The sequence below is a fragment of the Heloderma suspectum genome, chromosome 15, assembly GCF_057233095.1.
Source record: "Heloderma suspectum isolate Gila_16-S chromosome 15, 16-S_ref, whole genome shotgun sequence".
Taxonomy (NCBI): domain Eukaryota; kingdom Metazoa; phylum Chordata; class Lepidosauria; order Squamata; family Helodermatidae; genus Heloderma; species Heloderma suspectum.
The window spans coordinates 4,214,736-4,239,578 of NC_139472.1; the positions used below are offsets into that span (position 1 = coordinate 4,214,736).

Here is a 24,843-nt window from a genome sequence, read left to right on the forward strand (position 1 = left end):
GGTCACTGAGGCATGCTTTTGCTTTCATGTGCCAAAAAATTCGTGTTTTGAGCTTGAAAAAGCAGCTCAGTAAGTCAAGCAAAGATGTGTCAGGAACCTTCAGAGTCGTTCTGGAGATTTCCATGGGCATTTCTGCCCACCGCATGTTTGCTAGCATATATTTGCTGTCATAAGGACTAGCAACTTGCTTGTTTCGAAATGCACTAGCCACTCTCAAGAGATAGCCCCACCATCTGTGTTTTTCACGGTTTGGGGATGATGGAGCTCTACTCAACTGTCTCTATTTTTATGGTGTATTGTTTTTATTGTTGGGTTCCTTGTTAAATTGTTTTTAACTTTGTATGCCACCTAGATCATCTTGTATATATGAGGGTTATAAATTGAATTAAGAAATAATAAATCATAATATTTATCAGGGATGACAATCCCTACTTTGAAAGCTGGAACAGGACAAGCACGTGCAGCATAGACAAGGCATTTGGCTTATAGGTCTAGCAGCCTTTCTCAGCCTGGAGCAGGACTACAAATCCGATTATCCCCAGCCCGCATGGCTAATGGTCAGGGTGGTGGGACTTGCACTCCAACAACATCTGGGGACCCCACGTTGGGAAAGGCTGGGCTCTAGGGGTATGATTCTCACTAAAGCCGTGAAGATCCAGGGTTCCAATCCTGCCCAAGGGTGGAAGGCTGGCTGGTCCTTAGGGAGGTGTTGTAGCTTAGCAGTGCAACACATGCTTGCATGCAGATGGTCCCGGGTTCCACGTCCGGCATCTCTAGGTAGTGCTGGGAAAGACCCTGAGACCCCTGCCCAGGGCCGGCGCTACCATAAGGCAGAGCAAGGCGTTTCCTTCAGGCGGCAGATGCTGGGAGGTGGCAGCAAGGCGTCGGAAGAGAGAGCTGTGGGTGCTACGCAGTCTGCCCCCCACCCCCTAAATTAGCCTGCCACATTCAGGTGTGGTAGAGGAAGCTGTCCAGTGGAGGCTGGTGGCTCCGATTTCAGTGGGGCAGTGAATCCGCTCTGGGTTTCAGCTGGAACCACTCGGAACTGTAGAGGAGCTATCCGAGGTGCTGACCCCTATCCCCAAAATAGGTTCAGCACCTTGAATACCTTCTTTAGAGTTCTGACTGAAACCCAGAATGGATTCACAGCCCCTCCAAAATCGGAGCCTCCAGCCTCCACTGGTTACAACAATGCCCGTCCTTTCATCCGTGAAATGCTGGAAGACACAAGTTCCCTCAACCTGGGTCCCTCCAGAGGTTTTGGACTACATCTTCCGTCCTCCCGGACCACTGGCCATTCTGGCAGGGGCTGGTGGGATTTGTGGTCAGAAAACATCTGGAGGAGCCCAGGTTTGGGTCGGCTGAGCTAGAGGGGAGGTTATGCTGAGGCCTGATCCAGCCATACACTGGTGTAGTCCTGGACCAAATCCCACCCCGGGCAAAGATGTGCCATCTTTGGTACTCCTCCTCCATTTGTTCAGCTTTTGAATACATCATCACCATGACACTGCATTTGTAGCCCATTTCACGACCTTGAAGCATCATTTGCATGCGATGTCATAGAAGATGAGCTTCGGCTATTGGGCGGTATAGAAATGAAATGAAATGAAATAAATAAATAAATAAATAAATAAATAATAATAATAAGATGGGGCCCTGGCACAATATGGCCCGTGAGCTGCTGTTTCTGTGCACGCCATATGAAATGTTCGTCTGTGTTGTTTCAGCTGCTGAGTGGAAAGTTTGCTGATTTGTTTATGTATTGACAGCATTTTAACCCCTCCTCTCCAGCCAGAAAGGGCCTGCAGAGTGGCTTATGCACAATTAATAAGACAGACCCTGTCTTCAAGCTTCCAACTTAAAAGACGCGACACAAAATGAAAAGGGATTCGGAGGGAGCAGGAGAAAAAAGAGCAAAGCCCAGGCACCAGCTTTTTGCTTCAAAGTTCTTATAGGTGTTCTTTCTGGCAGGAAAGGGCAAAACAAGCTCCTTGCTGCTGTCCCTTCTCCGGCCAATGTATGGGGCCAGGTTGGTCTCCCCCTTGCCGTGATGTTTCCCCAGCCCAGATGGAGCTCTCTTTGTGGGTGGCAGCATTACTTGCGGGGCTGCAATGAATCAGACGGCAGTCTAACAAGGAAACCGCCCAGGGAGCTTCAGCTAATGGGTGGTATAGAAATGTAATAAATATGTGTGCCCCTAGGATCCATTTGACCATCTCTCAGGAGAATGTGGAAAGGGCCTCCACCCTCAGGTCAGGCACACCTGCACATAGGCCAATGTTCCTCTTCAGTGCTGCAAAGCATCCTGGCTTGATGGGCCTCTTGGATCACAAGACGGAGCCAATCAAGGTGAAAGAACTCTTGAGAAACGTATATCCCGAGCGTGCATTCTTAACATGGGCTTGTTATAGGATTGCTGATTGACTAGAAGGGGGGGGGGAGGTAGATCTCCAGAAGTTTTGGACTTCAACCCCTAGCAATCCCAACCATTGGCCATGCTGGCAGGGGATTCTGGGAGTTGAAATCCATAACATCTGGCGATCTCCCTTGTCCCCACCCCTGGGCTTGAATAGATTTAGTTTGGTTGGTTTTGTTCTGTTTTTCTCTCATACTGTTTGCCAGAAAAACAATGGGTAAGATTGGCTTCCAAATCCAATTAGCTTTACACCTTTGTTGAATAGGTGACTTCTGTGGTAATAACTCTGGCTCCACCTCTGGACCAAACACCAAATCATTGGGCTCCACCTTCTACCTCCACCCTCAGACCTGCTCCAGGCTTCACCACAGGTCCTGCCCACATGCCAGCTTTAAAAAAAACATTTTTTTCCAGGAGTTGGTAACCCTGATTGGTTACCTTTTTTTGAACACTACCTACTCACAAGTGGGGATGGAATGGGAGTGAGGGTGGTCAAATGGTGAATTTCCCCTATGCATGTTTGTGAATGATAAGTAGAAATTAGTGAACATATCTTGATCAAAGTTGGCTTCCCTTGAAACTAGAGCTGAGGAAAAAAAGCACCAGCAGATTGCTCAGCCTGATTTTGGATGAATAATTCCTTCTTTTCAGATTGGGAAATCATGGTGTCCAATGGCACAGCCATTACAAAGATGGGTAGGTTCCTAGAAGCCGCTTTCACAATCACTGGGATGCTTTAGAGTGCTTCACATAGGTATTTTATTACAACAGCCCTGTAAGGTAGGTCACTATTCTTATTCCCTCTATAACAGCTGGGGTGGGGGGAGGATAGGGCTATCAATGGCCACTACTCCTGATGGCTACCTCCAGTACCAGAGGCAGTATGCTATGTACACCAGTTGCTGGGGAACATGGGTGGGAGGGTGCTCTTGCACTCATGTTTTGCTTGTGGGTTTTCTGTGGGCAGCTGGTTGGCCACAGTCTGAACAGAATGCTGGACAAGATAGACCTTGGTGTGACTGAGACAGCGGCTGGTTTAAGCCTAGGTCACCTATTGAGTTCACAGCAGAGAGGTGAGATTCAAACTGGGGATTTCACCAATCCTTTAAGGTAGGCCAGGATTATGCCCATTTTGCAGATGAGGGAGCTGAGACTATGGAGTTGGGTGGGGAGTTTTTGACTTAGACCACCTGGTGTGTTCACGGCTTCCTGCTTTACAGGTCTGTCATTTAGACTATGCAACATTCATATGATCAGCTTTTGAACTAATGAACAGGCATCCCAAATGCCTGCAATTTGCATGTTAAAAACCTCTCGTGTCCTAAACATGGCTTCTTTTGTTTTCTCTCCTGAGAACTAGGATGCTGTACTGGTTGAGGGGCAGGGTTATAAATCTGATAGAACTCCCTTGAATCTCACCTCTGAAGTGAAGTCACTAGATCTGTGTCCTTTGGCAATCTGCTGTTTCTTAGCTTCACCTTAAGGGGAGAATAGCACCATCCTACCTTACTGGGGTGTCGCAAAGACTGCAACAGGATTACTCCTGTGAAATGCTTTGAACCCTCTAAAACAGGGAGGCAGCCTGCTGTCCTCCAGATCTTTTCGACTACCGGCATTCCTGACCATTGTCCATGCTGGTGGGGCCGACGGGAGTTGTAGTCCAAACATATCTGTCACATATTTACAATGTTAGGTGGTTACCTATTTATTTATTTGTCCAGGTGTTCCTCCAAGGAGCTCAGGGCTTTGTACATTGCTCTCCCTATTGCACATTTTATCTTTTCAACAACCCTGTGAGGTAGGCCAGAGACTGGCCCAAGCTCACCGAGAGAGCCTCGTGGTTGAGTGTGGACATCAACTCAGATCTAGCCAGGCTTAGCCCTACATTCTAACTACTCTGTCACAGTGCCTCTCTGCAAGAGTGTCTGCATATTGTAGCAGGTAAGAGGGATGGTGGTGGACTGGAAAGACCTGAGTTTGAATCCTTGCTCAGCCACAAAGGTCTCTGTTAGCCTGGCCTACCTCTGAAGGTTGTTGTGAAGGCAGCACTGGTAGTGGAGGAGAGTTCAGGTCCTATCACAACCATCAAACCTCCAGAGGTCAACTGCTCTCTACCACCCTGGCCTACCTCTGAGGGTTGCTGTGAAGATAACCTTGGTGGGGGTGGGGAGTACAGAACCCATGGCAGCCAGCAAGCTCCTAGCAGCTAGCCTTTCTTTCTTTCTTTCTTTCTTTCTTTCTTTCTTTCTTTCTTTCTTTCTCTCTCTCTCTCTCTCTCTCTTTGCCTGGCCTACCTCTCAGGGTTGTTGTGAGGACAACCTTGGTGGGGGATGGGGTGAGTCGTTCAGACCCCACCGCAACCACCAAGCTCCCGGAGGCCGGCCGCCCTCTCTTGGCGTTGGCCTACCTCTCCGGGCTGTTGTGAGGACAACCTCGGCGGCAGCAGGGAAACGGGGCGGCCCCGGGTTCTCCTTAGAGGAGGGCTTCCTTTCGTTTTTAATTTGAAAAAAGCAAAACCAGAAGCAAGCAAGCAAGCAGCGGCGCCCAAAGCGAGGCGCTCCGCCGCTCCGAATCCGGAGTGAGTCCGGACCGCCCCGGCGCGCCGCCGGGCGCGCTGGGCGTCGCTGCCGCAGCGGCTCCTCCGCGCGGAGCGACGTAATTCGCGGATGCTCCCTGAGCCGGCCTCCTGTGACAGCTCCCGCGGGCGAGCTCGCCTCTGCAGCGCGGCGGCCCCCGCCCGCCCGCCCGCCCGGCTCCCCTGCCCCACAGCCGCGGGAGGGAGGCAGGGCGCCGGCCAGCCAGCCGCCGTGCGCGCCGCAGGCGGGAGCCCCGCGCCGCCGCCGGAGGGGAGCGGGCGGGCGAGCGAGGGTCCCTCCCTCGGCCGCCTCTGCGGGCTTCTTCCCAGCTCCGCCGCGGGAGGAGATGCGCCTCCCCGGACTGTGATCCCCCCCGGCCCGCTCTCCAGAAGCGTGCCAAAATGACCGTGGAATTCGAGGAGTGCGTCAAGGACTCGCCCCGGTTCCGGTAAGGCGGCACCCCTCCTTCCCACCACCGCCGCTACCCCCAGCTCGCTCGCTCGCTCGCGCGCGCGCTCTCTCTCTCTCTCTCTCTGTCAACCGGCGCCAAGTCGAACTGAATTCGGATTCCCCGCCTAGCTCCGCTCGCGCTCTCTCTGGGCCGCCCCCAAGTCCCGAACGCGCCCGGGAGCTGAGCCCACCGGCGGGGAGGGCGAGACGCCACCCGGCTCCAGTCCGGGCGCCAAAGGGGAGCTCAACCCGAATCCTCACGCTTTGCGGGGAGGGCGGCGCGGGCTGGTGGCGGGCGGCTGATGGTCTTTCGCCGTCGGGAACGGGTCTTTCTCTTTCCGCCTCGGCTGTTGGCTCTGACGGGGCTGGTTGGGTCGGAGAAGCGGTAGCGGGAAGCCCTGCTCGTTCCTGGGGTTTGGAAAGGTGCCGCGTTTGTGAGGGCACGAGGGACCCCCCCCCCCTCTCTTTGGGTGTGTATTTGGGTGGGGGGAGAATGCAGACAGGATGGCTTGCCCCTATAATGCAGGCGAGGCGGTGAGCTTGGAGACATCAAGGTTCTGGGCTGATCTGTGCAAGAATTGCACGCGCGCGCGCACACACACACACACACACACAGCTGCCCATGATTCCGATGGCTCGCATATTGCAATCGCGCAGGGCGTTCAGCCTCCATCGTAGAGCAGGCGATCAACAACAGCCCAACCAGCGACGCTTTTTCCTGAGAGATTTATTTTGCAGTGACAAAGAGGACTAGCCGCTTGGGGAGGGAAAAGGGAGGGGGCTCCGCCTTTCCAGCCCACTCCCCGTTTCGAGAATGATCTTGGACTTTTATTATTCTTGTTTTTTTAGACCTGTAAGATGAGAAGCTGACTCTGGGGTGTGTGTGTGTGTGTGTGGAAGGTGGGAGGAAGCAGAGAAGCATCTTCTCCGCCATGCTTTACAAAGGCTCTCTATTTCTGATAGCATTAAGCGAGGTGGGAAAGAGAGGGGCAGGAGGTGAAATGACAGAGAGAAAGGGAGAGATGGAGAGGGATTCAGGAAAGAAGCATTCTATGTGTGACAGAATGGATTGATTGGGAGGAGACTGGTCCCTGGGGAGGGTTGGATTAATGAGCCTCATGAGGTCTGGTGGCATGGGTGGTGTTTTAGACCCCATCATCCTCTTTGGCCTTGTGTTCCAGCTGTGATGAAGATCCCCTCTGCAGAAATGGTTCAGTGTCAGCTCCTTGCAGCAGCAGAAGCAGCACTGAGTGGAAGGATAATCTCTCTCTCTCTCTCTCTCTCTCTCTCTCTCTCTCTCTCGGGGTGGGGGGTGGGGGCTGTGTTTTGTCTAGCTGTCCATCCAGTCGCACAGACTGAACGCCCGGCAATGTACAAAGGGGCACGCATGCACACATCCATTCATCCGGAGGGATCTCAGCTGGGCGTAGGAACAAATAAAGAAACAGGAAAGATGGGTGGTGTCAAACGTCTTGTCTAGAAAATCCAAGCAGGGCTCCCGTCCGGCACGGCGAGAAAAAAAGAGCCAAGAGGAGAGAAGAAGGCAACAGGGCCGGGTGGGGCTGGGGGGCTCCTTTTTCCTCTCCCCGAAGGCATTTTGAATGACTTTGCAAGCAGGACAAGAGAGCCCCTGTGGTCTTTTTGTGTTGCTGGTCGCATCAAGGTCGTTCGCCGTGGTCGTGCGCGTGTCTGAGATGCTGGGGGCCCAGGGTTGCCCCTCAGGGACCACCGACTGCCATGGATTTGTGGTTGTCTGCCAGTGGCTGCAATCCAGATAATTATCAGCAATGGGTCTGAAGAGAAGGGAAGAATTGCCTGCTGGATGTTTACTGGAAGGGCAAAATTGCACATGGCGATTGTGTGTTAAATGAGGCAGGCAAGAGAGAGAAAGAGAGCAGGAACATGAAGCACATATATACATCTGTATGTATACTCATCATGTTTGCTTGTATGCAAGTGTGCTCACGCTTATATCCATGTATGCACAACCACTATAAAGGAAGGAAGGAACTTCAACCCTAACCCTAAGAATTGCCCTGTTGGGTCAGACTGTCTGGATCAAGGAGTGGCTGGCCCTTCTGGGGTTCCCCAAATGGCCCCACCCCTTCCTCTGGCTCCGCCCCCTTTCTCCCAAGCACCGAGACCGTTTGGTGATTTCCCAGCTTTTGCAGAGTTTTTCCCCCCCATCCTAAAAAGATGAAATGCCTCTCCTAAGACTTTGTTCCTGGTAGGAAGAGCTATAAGATAAAATATGCTGGTGTTGGGGTTTTTTTTTTGGAATTTTGTTCCTGCCCTGTTTGCCTTCAGCCCTGCCCACCACTGGAATGTGGCCCCCGAGAGTTTCTTCAAAATTGAATTTGGCCCTTGGGCTGAAAAAGGTTGCCCACCGCTGTTCTAGACAAGCAGAAGGCACCCCCCATCCTTTCCAGCTGCTCTCAACCACTTGTGGTCAGTGGCACCTGGTCTCTGAATTTGGAGGCGGGAAGGACTGGACACAGGGGTGGGCAGAAGGTGCATCTCTGGATTTTTTGGACTTCAACTCCCAGCAGCCTTTGCCAGCATGGCCAGTGGTCAAGAATGCTGGGAGTTGGAGTCCAAAACATCCAGAGATGCACCTTCTGCCCACCCATGGATTGAAGGACCAGCATGAGACATGGAGACCTGGGCTCGTTTTTAAAATATAGCCTTCCCCACCCCTGTCCCTTAGAGCATTCAGATCAGCGCTTGACAATGTATATTAGCTGAGTAAGGCTCACAATGCCCCTGTAAGGTCGGCCAGTATTATTCTCCCCATATTGCAGATATGGGACAGAGGCCAAGAGCGAAAGTGGTTTGTTTAAAGCAGCTTGCTCAAGGCCTCTTCCATCTGGGTTCCATTCCTGTAGATGTGGAAGCAATTCTGTTAAGTTCAGTAGGACTTGTGCCTGAGGAAGCGAGGGCAGAATTGCAGCTGCAATAAGTTCAGGCCAAAGCAAGACTTGAACGAGAAGCTGCCCGGTTCACAACTCGAGTCTTTTCACCACTACGCTATGCTATATTTCTCGGGAGGGTTTACGTGGGCCAGTAGTTTAGCATCAGCTACACACACCAACATGCAACTGCTGATGAATTTTGCAAGCAAAGCTGGCCTCCGGTTGCCCATTATCCTATACAAGTGTCTTTGAGCTTTCCAGATATAAGTGGATCGAATGAACAAATGAAATTCCCCCCGGTACCGTTTCCACTGTAGATCAACTGATGGCGTGATTCTAGGAGGGCCAGCACCAACATCTGGCATCCTTGGGCAGCTGCTGATGCCTGCCATGCCCCCCGCCCCTTAATTTCCCCCCTCGGCCCAGCACTGTGAGCAACACCAGGCAACTTGATTTCCCACAGGGCTTCTGACCTAGAGTTGCTCTGGGGCATTGTGGGAAAATTAAAGGATGACTAGACCCAGCTGTTTGGAGTAGGTGCTGGTGTCCTTTCCCAGGTCTGCAACCCTGAGCCCATTGACCTGGGAGTAAATCAGCGGACCGTATGTCTGAGTAGAAACGCGTAGGATCCCACGGCATCCTGTGTGATCCTGGGCTGAGTCGTCTTTCATTTTGAGACCTCAGTGCTACAGCTGCAAACTTCACATCAGTAGATCAATCAACCATACCTTTAGTTGATTAACAGTAAGGACCAGTTCTATTTGGTGAGGGCAAATTTTTAATCCAGGGGGCTATGAATGAAAGTGTGTTTTCTGGGGCAATGTTGGTTTTGGGTGATTTTTATTTTGGGAGGGCAGCACAATCCTGTAAGCTGTCTGTTCAGAAGTAAGTCCATTGAGTTCAATGGGGCTTACTCCCAGGTAAGCAGGCATAGCACTGCAGCCCTATTGTAACAAGGACTAAAAAGGAAAATGGGAAAAGCTGAGCTTTTCTCTCTCTCTTTTTTTAAAACAAGGAGTGGTAACGTTTTGTTTATTAACTGATAACTTATCTTAAATTTCCTTCGGTATATCTCAAAAAACACTTCTTATTCCGAAGCATCTGGCTGACTATGGTGGGAAGGAGGATGTTGTACTAGATAGGCCCTCTGTTCCAGAGGTATCAGGCAGGATACTCTTGGAAACAGGATACTAGGTTATGTGGACCTTCATTCCTGTTTCAGTAAGGCATTTTTTAATGAGTTCTCTCCTGTACTGCACTGATGTGTTTCTCCTGTAATGCACTGATGTGTGGTGCCCAGAACTGTGTCCAGTCCTGGGCACCACACTTTAAGAAGGATGCAGACAAACTGGAGAGGGTTCAGAGGAGGGCAACAAAGATGATCAGAGGACTGGAAACAAAGCCCTATGAAGAGAGACTGAAAGAACTGGCCATGTTTAGCCTTGAGAAGAGAAGACTGAGGGGAGATATGATAGCGCTCTTCAAGTCCTTGAAAGGTTGTCACAGAGAGGAAGGCCAGGATCTCTTCTTGATCATCCCAGAGTGCAGGACACGGAATAATGGGCTCAAGTTACAGGAAGCCAGATTCCGGCTGAACATCAGGAAAAACTTCTTGACTGTTAGAGCAATACGACAATGGAGCCAATTCCCTAGGGAGGCGGTGGGCTCTCCCACACTGGAGGCGTTCAAGACGAGGCTGGACAGCCATCTGTCAGGGATGCTCTGACTTGGATTCCTGCATTGAGCAGGGGGTTGGACTCGATGGCCTTGTAGGCCCCTTCCAACCCTACTATTCTATGATTCTATGATTCTACCCTTGCTCTGCCTCACTGGGAACCTCTGCAGAGGTGAGGGAATCTCTCCTTCTGACATCACCACATCACAGGGTACATCTTCCTACACATTATGGATGAGAGGACGGAGAAGTAAGCGGCAAAGAAAGATAGGGAATCCCTTCTACCGAGTCAAATCCTTGGTCCATCTAAGCCAGGAATGCAGTTTGGTAATTTTAGACACTGGACATAAGGGTCTTAAGGCCTCTTTAGATGGTAATGTGCATTACGTCACTCCCTTCAACGTGCGATACATTCACTCCCTTCGACATTTTGCTCGGGCATCTGCCCCAGAGTCCTTCCCTGAGTGCACTGTTACATCTTGCTCAGTTTTGTTTCTTGCACCGACTAGTAGCAGCTCTAAAGGGTTTTCGGACAGGGGCTCTTTCCCAGCCTTACCTGGAGATACTGGGGATTGAACCTGGGACCGTATGTATGCTAAGCATGTGCATCACCACTGAGAAGTCCCATAGCCAGCCTGAGAGTTCTGGTGGGACCACCCCAAAAGTAGGGGGTGCAATTCATCTGGTTTGCAGGCCTTTTAAAGACAAAATTGTAAACTGTTTTTTAATTATTTGTTTGTAAAAAAATATTTAGGGGGGGCAGCAAAAATTCAGGGGGAGGGCAGCCCCCGTCCAGCCTACCCCTGGTTACAGGCCCGCCACTGAGCATGGAGAGGCATAAAATGATCTTGGATTTGGAAAATGGAAAATGACCAGGTTCCTCTGAGCATGTGAAATATGCATTGCTTTTGCTACAGAATAGCCGGCAGATATGAAAATAGGGATACAGGTCTGCAGGGCAGTGAGATGCCTCTGTGTGTGTCTCTGCGTGCATTAGCCAAGCCTGGATTTGCATCTAATGTTGGCATTTGTATCCCTAAACACCAATTCTACTTCCTTGGCTGGACAGTAGTGATGGGGGGGGGGGATACTGAGGGTGGCACAGGAAGGGCAAAGCACTTTTCAGACGGAAAGGGATGAGACTTGTCCCACATGTCACATTTCAGACGGAAAGGGATGAGACTTGTCCCACATGTCACTTTTCAGACGGAAAGGGATGAGACTTGTCCCACATGTCACTTTTCAGACGGAAAGGGATGAGACTTGTCCCACATGTCACTTTTCAGACGGAAAGGGATGAGACTTGTCCCACATGTCACATTTCTAAAAGAGAAATAGTAGCTTGTTCCACTTCAGTGCTCCCATTCATAAGAACATAAGAGCCGTGCTGGATCAGGCCAAGGGTCCATCTAATCCAGCATTCTGTTCACACAGTGGCCAACCAGCTGCCCGTGGGACACCCACAAGCAGGACATGAGTGCAACAGCACCCTCCTGCCCATGTTCCCCAGCAATTGATGTACATAGGCATCCTGCCTCCAGTCCTGGAGGTGGCACATAGCCATCAGGACTAGTAGCCATCAGTAGCCTTCTCCAGGAATTTGTCCTAAACACACTTCCTCAGAAGTAGGCCCTGTTGATTTTGATGGAGGTAACATAGGCACAGTTATTAGGATCTGTTTGTGAAAAGTGCCTTTTCTTCAGGTAATCCCAGACGTCCAGCAGTAGAGGTGAAGGGCCAGGACTAGAAACACGACATTCTTTCTTTAAAACACAATGATGAGCATTGCCCCCCACCCCCAGGGATCTGTGGTGGGTCCCACACTGGAAGACCAAAGTCCACAACCAGTAGCATGACTGCAGCTGTGAAACAGGTTGCCATCTTCCACTGGAGTTGGAGGTGGCATGAAATCCTTGACCAGCTAGGGATGCTTAACCAAATTCTCCTTGCATGAATTTTTCTCCGGATTTCATGGTCCTTCAGAATTACCTGCTCTGTCTTACGGAGCGGGACCAAAGCCATAGGAACCCGACATTCTTCTGTTTGCATTTCCAGGCGGTGTAGAGTCCGTATTTATTACTTATTTATTATTTGTTTAGTTAAGAGATCTTTTTTTAACACATGCGTGCACACACACAGCAGCAAATGATTTTTAAGCAGCAAAATGCAGACCGGAATAAATGTGTTTTCAAGTTTGCTTGCTTGTTTAAAAGCCAGCAGAGATGAAGCGATATGTATGTCTCTGGGGAGGGAGTTCCAACAGTGTGGGGCCACCACTGAGAAATCACTGTCCCCAGTATGCACCCAGCTCATGGCTCTTGCTGGAGGGCCAGAGAATAAGCCCTCTGATGCTGATCTTAATGCTCGGGCAGGCTCATACTGTTGAGCACAGCTTATATTTGAGAACCAGTGTGGTGTAGTGGTTAGAGTGTTGGACCGGGACTCGGGAGATCTCGGTTCTAGTCCCTACTCAGCCATGAACCTCACTGGGTGGCTTTGGGCCACTCACAGACTCTCAGCCCAGCCTACCTCACACGGCTGTTGTGAGGATAAAATGGAGAGGGGGAGGACCGTGTAAGCCGCCTTGGGGTCCTTGCGAGAGGAAAAAAGGTGGGATATAAATGTAATGAAATAATAAATGTAATCAAATAAATATTTCCTTCCCTGCGCCCTTGTCATTTCTCCCCTCTTTCGTAGACAGGTGCACAAAACCCCATGTGCATGGATAAAATGCAGCGCAAACGATGCCTTGAGGCGCTCGGCCCATTGTGCATGCACCGGTGATCACTAGTGCACACTGGCAAATTTAACACAAGATGAAGGTTAAATGGACAGAAATCTAAATGATGGCAAACGTCACCCTTTCTGGACTTGGTTCTTAGAAATCCCACGGCACTAGAAGCTGCCTTATTCTGGGTTAGACCACTGTTCCACCTTGCCCTATATTATTTACTCCAACTGGTACTCCATTGACTCAGACAGAGAAGGGTCTTGTTCCCACCACAGGCTACTTGATCTTTTAACTGGAGGTGCCCAGGAGTGAAGCTGGGACTTCCCACGCGTGCTCTGCCACTACAGTGGCTCACCAGCTTTTTCATCTTAAAGGAAGCCGGGGTGAAAATCACTAGGCCAAATCAAACCAGAGGGTGGGGGGGGGGGTCAAACTTCTTTCAGCCCGAGGGCCAAATTCCATTTCCAGGGCTGGCCCAAGACATTTTGCTGCCTGAGGCGAAGGATACAAGGGCGCCCCTCCACCCAACCTAGAGAAGTTGGCCAGAGTGACAGCTGAATCTCACTTCAGCAGTGGTGATAGTACAGCTTCCTCTACCTCACCCGAGGACAGCGAGCTGGCTTAGAGAGTGCAGGACGGACGGAGCAGCACCCGCTTAATGCTAGGGCTGGTCCCATCCATTTCGGAGAAGCTCTCAGGGGCTGCGGTCCAGTGGTGGGCAGGGCTGAAGGCAAAGAAGGCAGGGCTAAAACACCCCAAAGTACCAGCATATACTAGCTTAAAGCACTTACCGGCAGTCACTAAAGCCTTCGGAGAGGCATTTCAACCTTTCCGAACGGGGAAAAAACTGCACGAAAGCTGGGAAACTCCCAAATCATTGGAGGTTGGGGAAGGGGGTGTGGCCAGTGGAAGGGGGTGTGGCCAGAGAAAGAGGGTGTGGCCAGTGGAAGGGGGTGTGGCCAGAGAAAGAGGGTGGGGCCAGAGAAAGAGGGTGGGGCCAGGGAAAGGAGTGGGGCCAGAGAAAGAGGGTGGGGCGAGGGAAAGGGGGAATGGCCATTTGGGGAACCACAGGGAGCCAGATTTGCCCCTTGAGTCTGAGATTCCACAACCCTGCCAGAGGGTGCTTCTGGATGGAAGAGTCCTAGCGCTAGCTGCCCAAAAGCATTGTGCAGCTATTCTGCCATGTTTTTTCCATTAACTGGCTTTTTCTGGTAAGAAAAAGAATGGCAGAAGCAGTGGGAAAACACAGCAGACTACAAATGGGAGACGACTCCGGGGTCTGGAAACACCCCTCCCTCCAAAATGTAGTGCAATTGCACGACAAGAGCTTCATCTAGAAAGCACCCTTAGACTACAGCAGCCTTCTCCAAGCTGGTGTCCTCCAGACGTTTTGGACTTCAGCTCCCATCAGCCCCAGCTAGCGTGAGCAGGTGGAATGATGGGAGTTGTAGGGGAAGACTGTACTAGAGCAACAGATGAAATGAACTGGGACAAACCTCTCCTTATTGTCATCGACCCAAGAAGCCAAGTCAACCAATTTCAGGAACATTCGCAGATCACACCACCAGCCCATCCACCCCTCTCCCTGTTTGTGCAAACCCTTTTCCTTGCTCAAATGCCTCCAACAACTTAACCCAACATATTGATGAGAACGTTCCACTCATGCCATGTGTGTGTGGGGGGGGGGGGGCGGGGGGACTCCCGTAAATGCATCCATGGCATCTTGCCAGAACGGTGACTTCATGACCAGATGTCTCGTTCCCTGCGGCTATGACCCTTTGCGGTGTGACGTCAAGATGGATTGTATAGGTTTGTGTGTTTATTTACTTAGGGGCGCAGCATACGTAGGCTTGGGGCCAAGTTGTTTCGCTTCGCTTGCCAGGAGATGTCCTGTATCTATTATTTGTTTTAAAAATTAGACAGATGCGAGGTAAAGTCGAAGTGTTTGTGGCCGGGCTGTTCATTAGGGCCTCATGGTTACAAGCGCATACGGTACACCTAGGGACGTATGAGAATTTCATTTCACTTGGCAAATCATTAGAACAGCGGTTTGTAATCCTGAGCAGGAACGGGAACACATTTGTTTGCAAAACGTCTGCACATACCTGAACTTGTGACAGTGTTTGAAAAAGGGGTATGTTTTTGAAAATGCGCACATTGAAATGCTCATTTCCTACCAAAAGATATGCATGTTCGCACTTTAGTCAGTGGGGGGAAAGTGTGCACTTTTGAAAAACACGTATAGAAATACACATTTTCCCGGTTTGAAATGTGCACATTACCCATTCGAATGAACTGAAAAACAGATTGCAAATCAAAACAGGAGCGGGATGAACCGAGGTTCAAAGTGAAGTTTGGAACATTTTGGCGAGTCAGATATCCCTAGTTCTCTCTTCCCTAGGCACTCCAGGAATTGTTGGAAAATTTGGAAACCCCCCTCCCAATTTTCCCATACTCCCCACCCCCCGCCTTCACTTCTCTAGGTATAGCAAAGACTAGAGCAGAATTGGAATTTTGCCTGCTATTCGCTATCTCTACCGGATGCTGAATATTTCAAAGTTTCAGTTTGGAAAACATTTGATTGTTCAAGTGAAATGGTATTTAGTATTTGACAGGGAACATATGCAAAATGGAGTGAAGGCTGTAAGGCCAGCCCTGTTGGCAACCCAATTTTTTTTTTCTCCTCTTGGGACCGAGACCTCTTTAACCCCTTCTCATCCAGTATGAATAGCAGCAAAGGCAATTCTCTCATTGGGATGGATGAACTGGGTCAATTTTGCTTTCTCTTAGAGCGCAATCCTGTGCATGTTTAGACAGAAAAGCTCCTACGACTCCCAGCATTCCCCAGCTAGGATTTGGCTGGGGAATGCCAGGATTTTTTTCTGTCTAACCTTGCATAGGGTTGCACTCTTAAGTGTCTCACTTTTCCAATTGGAAGTTTAGTTCATTATGAACGTGGAGATCCATTTTTAAAAAATGTGCATGAAAATGTTTGTGCGCATTCGATCTACCTCACAGGGTTGTTGTTGTGAGGATAAAATGGAGAGGAGGAGGACAATGTAAGTCGCCTTGGGTTCCTTGCAAGAGTAAAAAAGGCGGGATATAAATGCAATAAATAAAATAAAAAGAAATAATATGCCTTTTTGAATGCTAGTTCCACTAATATCTCACTAATACCGTCCTTTTTTTTTTATAGAGATAATAGATACATATTTGCCTGCACATTTCCTTAACACATGAATTTTTCTATTTTATTTTTTTTTACTAGAGAACTCTTGCAAAATTCAGACAAGTGTGAAGTTTGAAGGATGGCTAACGCTTACCATCATTTTTTTTCTTTTTTGCGAAAAGGAGGGATATAAATGAAATTAATAAATAAAGCGTTGGCACATATATTGGTTTGTAAGTGTGAAATTAAGTAAGGTTGCGTTAAAATGCAAACTGAGTCAATGTCTCTCCCATCCCTGTTCTCTCCTTATCTGCTGGATTCACCCCTGTTTGCCTGTTGTGGAAGAGGGTGTCCTCGCATCCTTCTTTAGAGAGAAGACATCCTCCGCTTGGAAGGCTGTCAGGTCCAGGCCAGGCTTTGCTGTTTTAACAGCAAAGTTTTTCTCGTATAGTTTTGTATTTCAGTTTTGGGTTGGGCTTATTTGAACTGGGTCCCTCTTCAGTTTGTTTCAAACTGATTTATAGTTTTACTAACCTGCTCTATTGAGACGAAACTGCCCCACCTCCAAGCTCCTTTCTGCCTCGTCTTCCTCTTGGCCCCAGAACCCTTCCTGTGCTGTGTTAGCAGAGGGTTCCTCATTCGGTTCTTCCCACCCCCCTTCTGGGATGTTGAATTGCATGTTTTATACCACAATCCACCTTGAGAAGACTGTAATCTTGAAACTGGCTAAGAACTGCAGTGTGTGAATGCATGAATGAATTAATAAAGGGAAAAAACTCTAAGAAGGGAGATCAGTGGCTTTGGAGTTTCCCATCATCACCAGTTAGCTTCTGGGCAAGAGCAGACTGAACAGGCAGGTACAGAGTTCACCTGGCCACAGTCTTCCCTGCTAAGGTGAGATCCATCCATCCATCCATCCATCTAAAATGGATGGAACCCTTTAAGGGTGGAATCCTTTCAAGGTGGCATACAAGATAAAAGCCACACCAAGTAGATATAATTAAAAAAATCCATAACAAACATTTTTTTCAATGAAATTCGTAAAAACAGAGATTGCCAATTCAAATTGTGAAAAAATAAATTTACCAATAAAAAACAATAGTCCCAATATAAGGGAAGGCCAGTGAAATACATGTGGGTCTTTGTTTCTCCTGCTCAGCCCCTGAGGTGAAAGATACCCTTTTCTAGACTCAGGCCTGAGGTGACAATCAGATTGCAGCCTTCCCCAACCTAGTGGCCCCTAGATGTGTTTGACTACAGACCCCATCATCCCTGGCCAGCATGGCCAGTGACTGAAGGGTGGTGGGAGTTGTTGTCCAAGACATCGAGAGGGCACTGGTCTGTGCAAGGCTGGTGTTTACAAAAGCAATGAAAGAGTGACAGTGACTTCTCTGTTGGGAGCAAGCCACCCCCAGTTCCTGTTGAGCCCGAGGCTGTTCATGCCAAATTTTGCAAGTCAATTCAGCTGCGTCAGACTGGAGCCTCCGTTTGAAAACTTTTGTTGCTGCTGTTGTGGTGGTGATATAGCCTTGCAGCCACCCCTCTTGAATTTGCAGTGGGAGTCACTGAAGGCCGAGACAGCAGACCCGCCCAGAGAAATGCAGGGGTCTGTGACCCGTTTTTGTCAAAGAAAATCTTGTGTGTGTGTGTGTGTGCGTGCGCGCACAAAAGTGAAACATACCTCCTGGTTTTAATTCAGAAACACCTTCCCCACAAAGAAACGTGTGTCATGGCTCCCAGAAATTTGGAAGTCTCTAGCATATCGCTTAGTGCCTTAGCTGTGTTCCTGCTTTGCACCTTGTAGAGGCATGTTTAATTTGTGCTCAGGTAAACAAACCTAATTACCTTGAAAGACCAGTTTGGAACGCATGGTGTGGGGTTAATTTTTTTCACTCGGGTTCCGCTCGAAGCACTCATCCGATTGGCACGCAGACACCTTTTGTCGCCTGGCGGATATAGTCACGGCTGCGGTGTGGGTCACTGCCTGCCGTTGTGACTCTTGGAACACCCAGGGTTGCAGAAGCGGAAGAAAACAGTCCCATGTTAGGACTGTAGGGAGCTGCCTTATGTCAAGTCAGAACATTGCTCTTTCTAGCTTAGTATTTTCTACACTGACTGGCAGAAGCTCTCCAGAGTTTCAGACAGGAGTTTTATCACAGTGCTACCCAGAGATAGGAATGTCGGTAATCCGGCCCTTTTTTGGGCCCGACAGATTCCTGCAGTGCCCCCAACTTGGCTCGCATTTGCAAGCTGAGATCCAGGAACTTTTTCAGAGGGTTTGTGTGTGTGTGTGTGTGTGTTAGCATAAAAAGCACTTTATGCAAGTTACGGCCACAACTTTTGGGGTTATTTTTCCGGGGGGGGGGTGCGCATGTGCATAAAAGGCAGTTTGCACAAATTGCAGGTGCCATTTTTGTAAATCATGCCAATTATGTCTGCAATTTGTGCAAATTACACAAATTACGGCTGCAGTTTGCACAAATAGCAGCCGGAATGTGCGTAGTTTGCACACAGGACCGCTATGATTTCTGCAAATGGCTTTAAACAAATGAAAAACAATAACCCAGAAGTCCGCGAGCTGGCTTGACTTGATGCAGAGAATCAGGCCAGCTCACGAGAAAATGAGCTGAAGTCTGGGGCGGGGGGAGCTAGCTTAAGCTCGGTGAGCTTCAGCCCACCCCCAGATGGATTCCTCTAACATCTCTACCAGGAGATGCCAGACATTGAACCCAGGACCTTCTCCTTGCAAGGCAGGTGCTCTAGCCCCTTTCTCTAAAGACAAAGTAAGATGCCGGTCCTCATGGTTCTGAGTAAAGGGCTCGTTTACCTAGCAACATGCCTTTTATCGAGTCAAGACCCTTGGTCTATTCAGCTCAGTATCGTCTAGACTGACCCACAGCAGGTCTCCAGGCTTTGAGATGAGGCTGTTTCCCAGCTCTACTGTGGAGATGTCAGGGACTGAACCTGGGATAATCAATATGCAAAGTATATGCTCTACCAGCGAGCTGCAGGCCATACATTCCCATACTTTCCAATGGCCTGTATTTTTAAGAAGGGACAGGTGGCATTTTCTGGTGCCTTTTCCTGGTCAGTGTTGGTTCTTATTGTGCATTTGAGAGATGATTCTATTTAATTCCTTGTTGAACCTGTTTCAAGCCCACAGTCCGCAGGGTGGCTTATGAGACACCATGTGAAACAATGACATAATCCAATCAATTAGTAATTAAAATAACACTGCCTCCTCCCCCAGCATTCTGAGATCAGCTGAGGAGGCTGTATTGCATGCCTGATCTTTGAGAGCCATATTTCAACCGCGTTTCCAACAGGGCCTTCTTTGTGGTTGCATCCAAGCTGCAGTATTACCATCGGGTGTCCTTTTGGTTGGGGTTTTGCTACCTCCTTGTGATACATTTCTTCCAGCAGTTGTTTAATTTCTCTGATTAGATAGATTTGAGTTTTGATCAGCCAACCATTTAACCCAGTTTTGTTTTGCTTTTAAATTCATTTTGTTTTGCTCTTTTTATTGTTTTTTTGCTTTTGATGGATATCCAGGAACTGCACTGAATTTTAGAACTGGAGGTGGGGTTGGAAATAAACTCTCCTCATTCAAAAACAGTGAACTATTATAGGTTGGGCTTAATCCTCTGGAATTTGGAGCTTGGCTCTTAACTGATAGGCTGGCCACTTACGAATTGCCAAAAAAAGAAGGCATGCATCACCAAAAAAGAGGGCCAAAGAGGAGAGCGCTTTCCACAGAATTTTCGTGTGCTAATGTATATGTATGGATGCAACATTAAAAATCATTACTAGCATTTAATAATTGGGAGATGGGAGAGAGGGAGGTGTGTTGGTCTTGCAACAGTGTTCAAGTCACCCATTTAAGGCCAAGACCCTGGTTGTTCCATCTCTGTCTCATAATACTAGAACCTGGGGTCATCCCATGAAGCTGATTGGTGGGAGATTTAGGACCGATCAAAGGAAGTCTGTCTTCACACAGTGCAAAGTTAAACTGTGGAATTCACTTCCGCAGGATGTAGTGATGGCCGCCAATTTGGATGGCTTTCAAAGGGGGTTAGACAAATTCCTGGAGGAGAAGGCTATCAATGGCTACTAGTCCTGATGGCTATATTCTCCCTCCAGGATCAGAGGCACTATGGCCATGTACACCAGTTGCTGGGGAACATGGGTGGGAGTGCTGTTGCACTCACGCCTTCTTGTGGGTTTCCTGGTTGTCAGCTGGTTGGCCACTGTGTGAATAGAATGCTGGAGTAGTTGGACCCTTCGTCTGATCCAGCAGGGCTCTTCTTGTGTTCTTATGTTCTTCTTATGCACATGCTCAGATTGCTTCCTGGGAGCCTGGGGAATAGAGTTCCTGGTGCCTTTCAGCTGAATTGATTGAGCTGGAGGGCACTGGGAACTCCCATTTCCCAAGGCCCCCAGTGAATTTAAGGGTATTGAAATCACCCAGGCCGGCCCTGCATGTAGCCTGCTGGCAAACCTGTGGATCTTTTGGCCTGGGGGTCTAATCCAGCCATGGCATTAGACGAGGGATGTAGCGGCAGGTCTCCAAGTGAGTCTCTCATGGAGAGAACGTAATTGTGACAGACGCATCTCAGGAGCTGTCTTCTCTCATGGGGACAGTTTGCTCGGCTGCGGCTCCGTGTGTCTGTCATCTGCATTACATTCCCGAGAGAGTCTCCAATACGCTTCAGTCAGCGTTTTCCATGCGGGGTGGCAAACAGCAGCTTTTCGATGACAAATGGTGAACCCGTCGGTGGCTTCTTTTGCTGCTGCTCAGGAAAAACGACAACAAAGGGGTAGGGAGAGAAGGTGGCTGTTTATGAAACGATGAATGTTGCGGGGCGGGGGGGAGAGGGGCAGCGTCTCTTTCTCTCATCATACGCTGTGTGTGAAGAAAAGCCTCTGAACAGGATGTTAATATATGGGTAGCTTCATAGGGGAGCAAGCGATCCTTCATGTATCCTGGGAAAAGACCGTTTAGAGCTGGGCAGGGAACCTTTTCCTGTCCAGGGGTAATTCTGTCAAGGATAAAAAGTCGTCACCTGAGGTTAGCTCAGCATTCCCTGATTTGGCACCCTCCAAACGTTTTGAACTACAACACCCATCAGCCCCAGCGATCAGGCCAGGGATGACATGCCTGCCTCCAAAACCTGAGTCTTGGAGCCAAAGACTTGGCAACCCTGTAAGTAAGGCACAAGTCACCGTGCTGACTTTGGGAGACCCGGGTTCTAGTCCCCACTCAGCGATGGAAGCTCACCGGGTGACTTTGGGCCAGCCACAGACTCTTGGTCCAATCTACCTCACAGGGTTGTTGTTGTGAGGATAAAATGGAGAGAACGAGGATTATGTACCTTGAGTTCCTTAAGGAGGAAACAAGGTGGGATATAAATGTAATAAATAAAAATAAATCAATAAAATGTTTGGACAGAAAAAAGTCCTGCAACTCCCAGCATGGCTGGCTGGGGCATGTTGGGAATTGTAGGACTTTTTTCTGTCTAAACATGCATAGGCTTGCCCCCTAAGTTATTTCTCTCCAGGCAAAGCCACAGCAGATGAACGGGCCTTAGCCAATAAAATGCTCTCCTGGCTGTCGCAGGAGCAACTGGACATCTGAGATGGTGCACCCGATCCGAGAGAACCCCCCGAGCTCTGGGTGCGAGACTTCTCGGGGATGCGACCCATTTAAAAGAACAAGTTGCTCCCTGGCTCGGTTTGTCAAAGCGCCTATCGCCCAGCAGTGATCAGATCGAGGCCCTTGGCACAGGCACGGAGATGCCGTCTTCGTCAGGATCGTGTCGCGCGTTAGAATGCCAAACCTCTGCGTCGGTTTGGCATTTTAATGGGTTCCTGGAGCCTGAGCCGGAGTTTAGCCCTGGGGTTAATCCTGGCTCCAAAGCTGAGCCTCCCCGCAACCAAAACAGTTTAGGAAGAGGACCAAATGGATTCCCATGTGGGGAAACATACACAAATCGCGTGCGTATTTGTCTCGCTCCTCTCCGCTTCCTCCCCCAGTCCTCTGGCCAGGTCATCTCCCCAGTTCAGTTCATTGTTAATAGCCAGTCTGTTGAAAGTCAAGGAGCCCAAATGCTAAGAGGCCGAGCTGGGATAACAGCGTAGATTTATTACAAAGGATTAAGGCGTGATGTCACGATTCAGGCGTGGTGCTCCCTGGGCGGAAACGATCAGTCAGCTCCTAAATAAGCACGGAGTTAACCCAGTCTAAACAGATTTATGTAATTTTGGCGTGCAAGAGAATACTCGCTCCCCCTTCCCCCCACCCCCAACACGCAGAATCTGTTCTTTTGCAGCAACTGGGGCTTGATAACGGCCGTCTTATTTATTAGCAAAAGTCAATGCCAACGAATGAGAAACAGCAGAAGGAGGAGAGGCCATGTCAGCTGCTAGATCCTGGGTGAGAGAGAGCTTGTAGATCACCTAGTCCAGCAGCAGGCAACTATGGGAAGTCCAGGGGTCATGTTCACCCCCATGCCATACGCTATGGAGAGATGTAAGGCTTTTCTATATAAATGATAGCAATTATTTCCAAAAGGCGCATCTATTTCTACAAATGAGCAAATGCAATTTTTAGCCAAATCTGTGTCCGCTTTCATAGGCGCTTTTTGGGGGGCGGGGTAATGCGTAAGTGTCCGTGTAAGTGTTCTGAAGAATCAAATCACAGGGCACTGATCCCAAGACTTGGGTTCCTGCATTGAGCAAGGGGTTGGACTCGATGGTCTTATAGGCCCCTTCCAAGCCTACTTTTCTATGATTCTATGAGGCTGGGCAGCCATCTGTCAGGGATGCTTTGACTTGGGTTCCTGCACTGAGCAAGGGGTTGGACTCGATGGTCTTACAGACCCCTTCCAACCCTATTCTTCTATGAAGCTGGGCAGCCAACTGTCAGGGATGCTTTGACTTGGGTTCCTGCACTGAGCAAGGGGTTGGACTTGATGGTCTTAAAGGCCCCTTCCAACCCTACTCTTCTATGAGGCTGGGCAGCCATCTGTCAGGGATGCTTTCACTTGGGTTCCTGCACTGAGCAGGGGTTGGACTCGATGGTCTTATAGGCCCCTTCCAACCCTACTCTTCTGTGATTCTATGATTAAAAAGCGAAGGGACAGAGTGGATGCACAAAGCACGGGAGAAAGGAGCACGATGTTCCGAACTGCATCAGAAGGGCGGCAGCACAGGCACACCCGAACTGGAGATGGAAACCATTTGGGAAAGAGTCCCAGAGAAGCCCTCGAGGTTACGCTTTGTTGTGATGACCCCTAAGGCTTCTCTCCACATACCATGCCATAACCCGCACATAAAGCTTTCCTTGTTTCTTATGGCCTGGGAAGGAGCTTGGGTCGTGGTGCCTGGGATAGTAACCCCCATTCATTTCTTTTTGAGCACCATTCATTGATCCACTTTTTTTTGCCTTTAATTTCCCCTCCCCACTCCATTTTTGGTTTGGTTTTTTGGCCTCATGATCATCCCTACAAGTTGGGAACTCGTGAAGTGAGGCAGATCTTTACAGGACAGGACGAGCTGTTCTGTTTCTCAAGCTGAGTGCAAGATAATGCGAGTTTGGGTGACGATGTGTGTTCCAGGCCCTGCCATTCAAGGGCAGATCTGATGCCGGCATGCCGCTCCTTTCTGCCTTGCTCCTTTCAAATAAACCACCGTTCCCACAAACCCTGTAGCACAAGCTTATAGATCCTATGCCCAGCTGCAATTAATCCTGCAACTAAGCCTCTGTCGCAGCCCTGATATTTTGGGGGTAAAATGTATTTATTTCATTTCTATACTGCCCAAAGCTGAAGCCCTCTGGGCAGTTCACAAAAATTAAAACCACAAAGTACAATATAAAACAAGGTAAAATATGAAGGCTTAAAGCTACAGTAGAAAAGTGCAACCAGAATAAAACCTTCCAGCAATGCAGAGGTTTAAAATACAGATTTAAAACAGCAGAGCTAAAAGGCTACAGTGCTAAAATGCTGGGAATTTTTTTTTAAAAAAGCCTTCATCTGGTGCTGAAAGGAGCACAATGTAAGCACCAGGCAACCCTCTCTAGGGAGCTAGTTCCACAGCCGGGGTGCCACAGCAGAAAAGGCCCTACTCCTGGTAGCCACCCGCCTCACTTCCTTTGGCAAGGGCTCCCGGAGAAGCAAACAAAATGGCGCTCTATTAGCAGCTACAGAGAGCAAAGAGGCACAAATTTAGATTGGTGCAAGCTAAGTTTGTTGATGATAGCGCTCCATAGCAGCTATGGAGTGCTATGCAAATCGTTGATTGATTATCTAGTGCAGCCCACAGCAGGTGTGTGTGTGTGTGTGTGTGTGTGTAATCTGGGGGCAAAAAAGGCCCTTGGTCCTGCTACAGTTTCTCACCCCTGCTGTAAAGTACCACACCCACTGATGGCAATATATAAATAATACAGAATTAGTTATGAAGTAAATAATAAATTGCAATGAATATGAATTTGAGCACACTCCAGGAGAGAGCGGAGGACAGGAAGGCCTGGCGTCCTATGGTCCATGGGGTCACGAAGAGTCGGACATGACTTAACGACTGAACAACAACAACAAATAATAAATCATTCCTCTACAGCCATCAAAGGTCTGGGAGGCGACCGAGGCCTTGTATACGTGTGGTCAGCTGCCTCTCTTCCTGGCTCAGCATTTGCAGCTGGGTCGGCTTCCTGGTTGTTTGCAGCTGGGACGTTTCTTTCCTCATGGGTAGCACCCTTGCTACTGAGTAGCTCCCTTGCTTGTGAGCAGAATCTGGGAGACAGTGTCTTCTGGTGACCAGGCAGGTGCTCCGGGGAGTTTTCCACCTGTGCTCGGAAGATCTGTGCAGTGGGGGAGGAGAGCCAGAAACCAAGGCAGGGCTTGGCATGGGGGTGAAG

The 24,843-nt window shown here is 49.2% G+C and overlaps 1 protein-coding gene across 1 annotated transcript in view; it reads left to right on the top strand.

Annotated features, from left to right (window-relative positions):
* The first annotated feature begins 5,378 nt into the window (after positions 1 to 5,378).
* Positions 5,379 to 24,843, top strand: part of ACAP3 (ArfGAP with coiled-coil, ankyrin repeat and PH domains 3) — a 175,658-nt gene continuing 156,193 nt past the window's right edge. Inside the window, exon 1 of the mRNA XM_084821581.1 lies at positions 5,379 to 5,440. Within this exon, the coding sequence (XP_084677707.1) occupies positions 5,394 to 5,440 (47 nt within the window). The 5' untranslated portion in view covers positions 5,379 to 5,393. The remainder of the gene's footprint in view (positions 5,441 to 24,843) is intronic.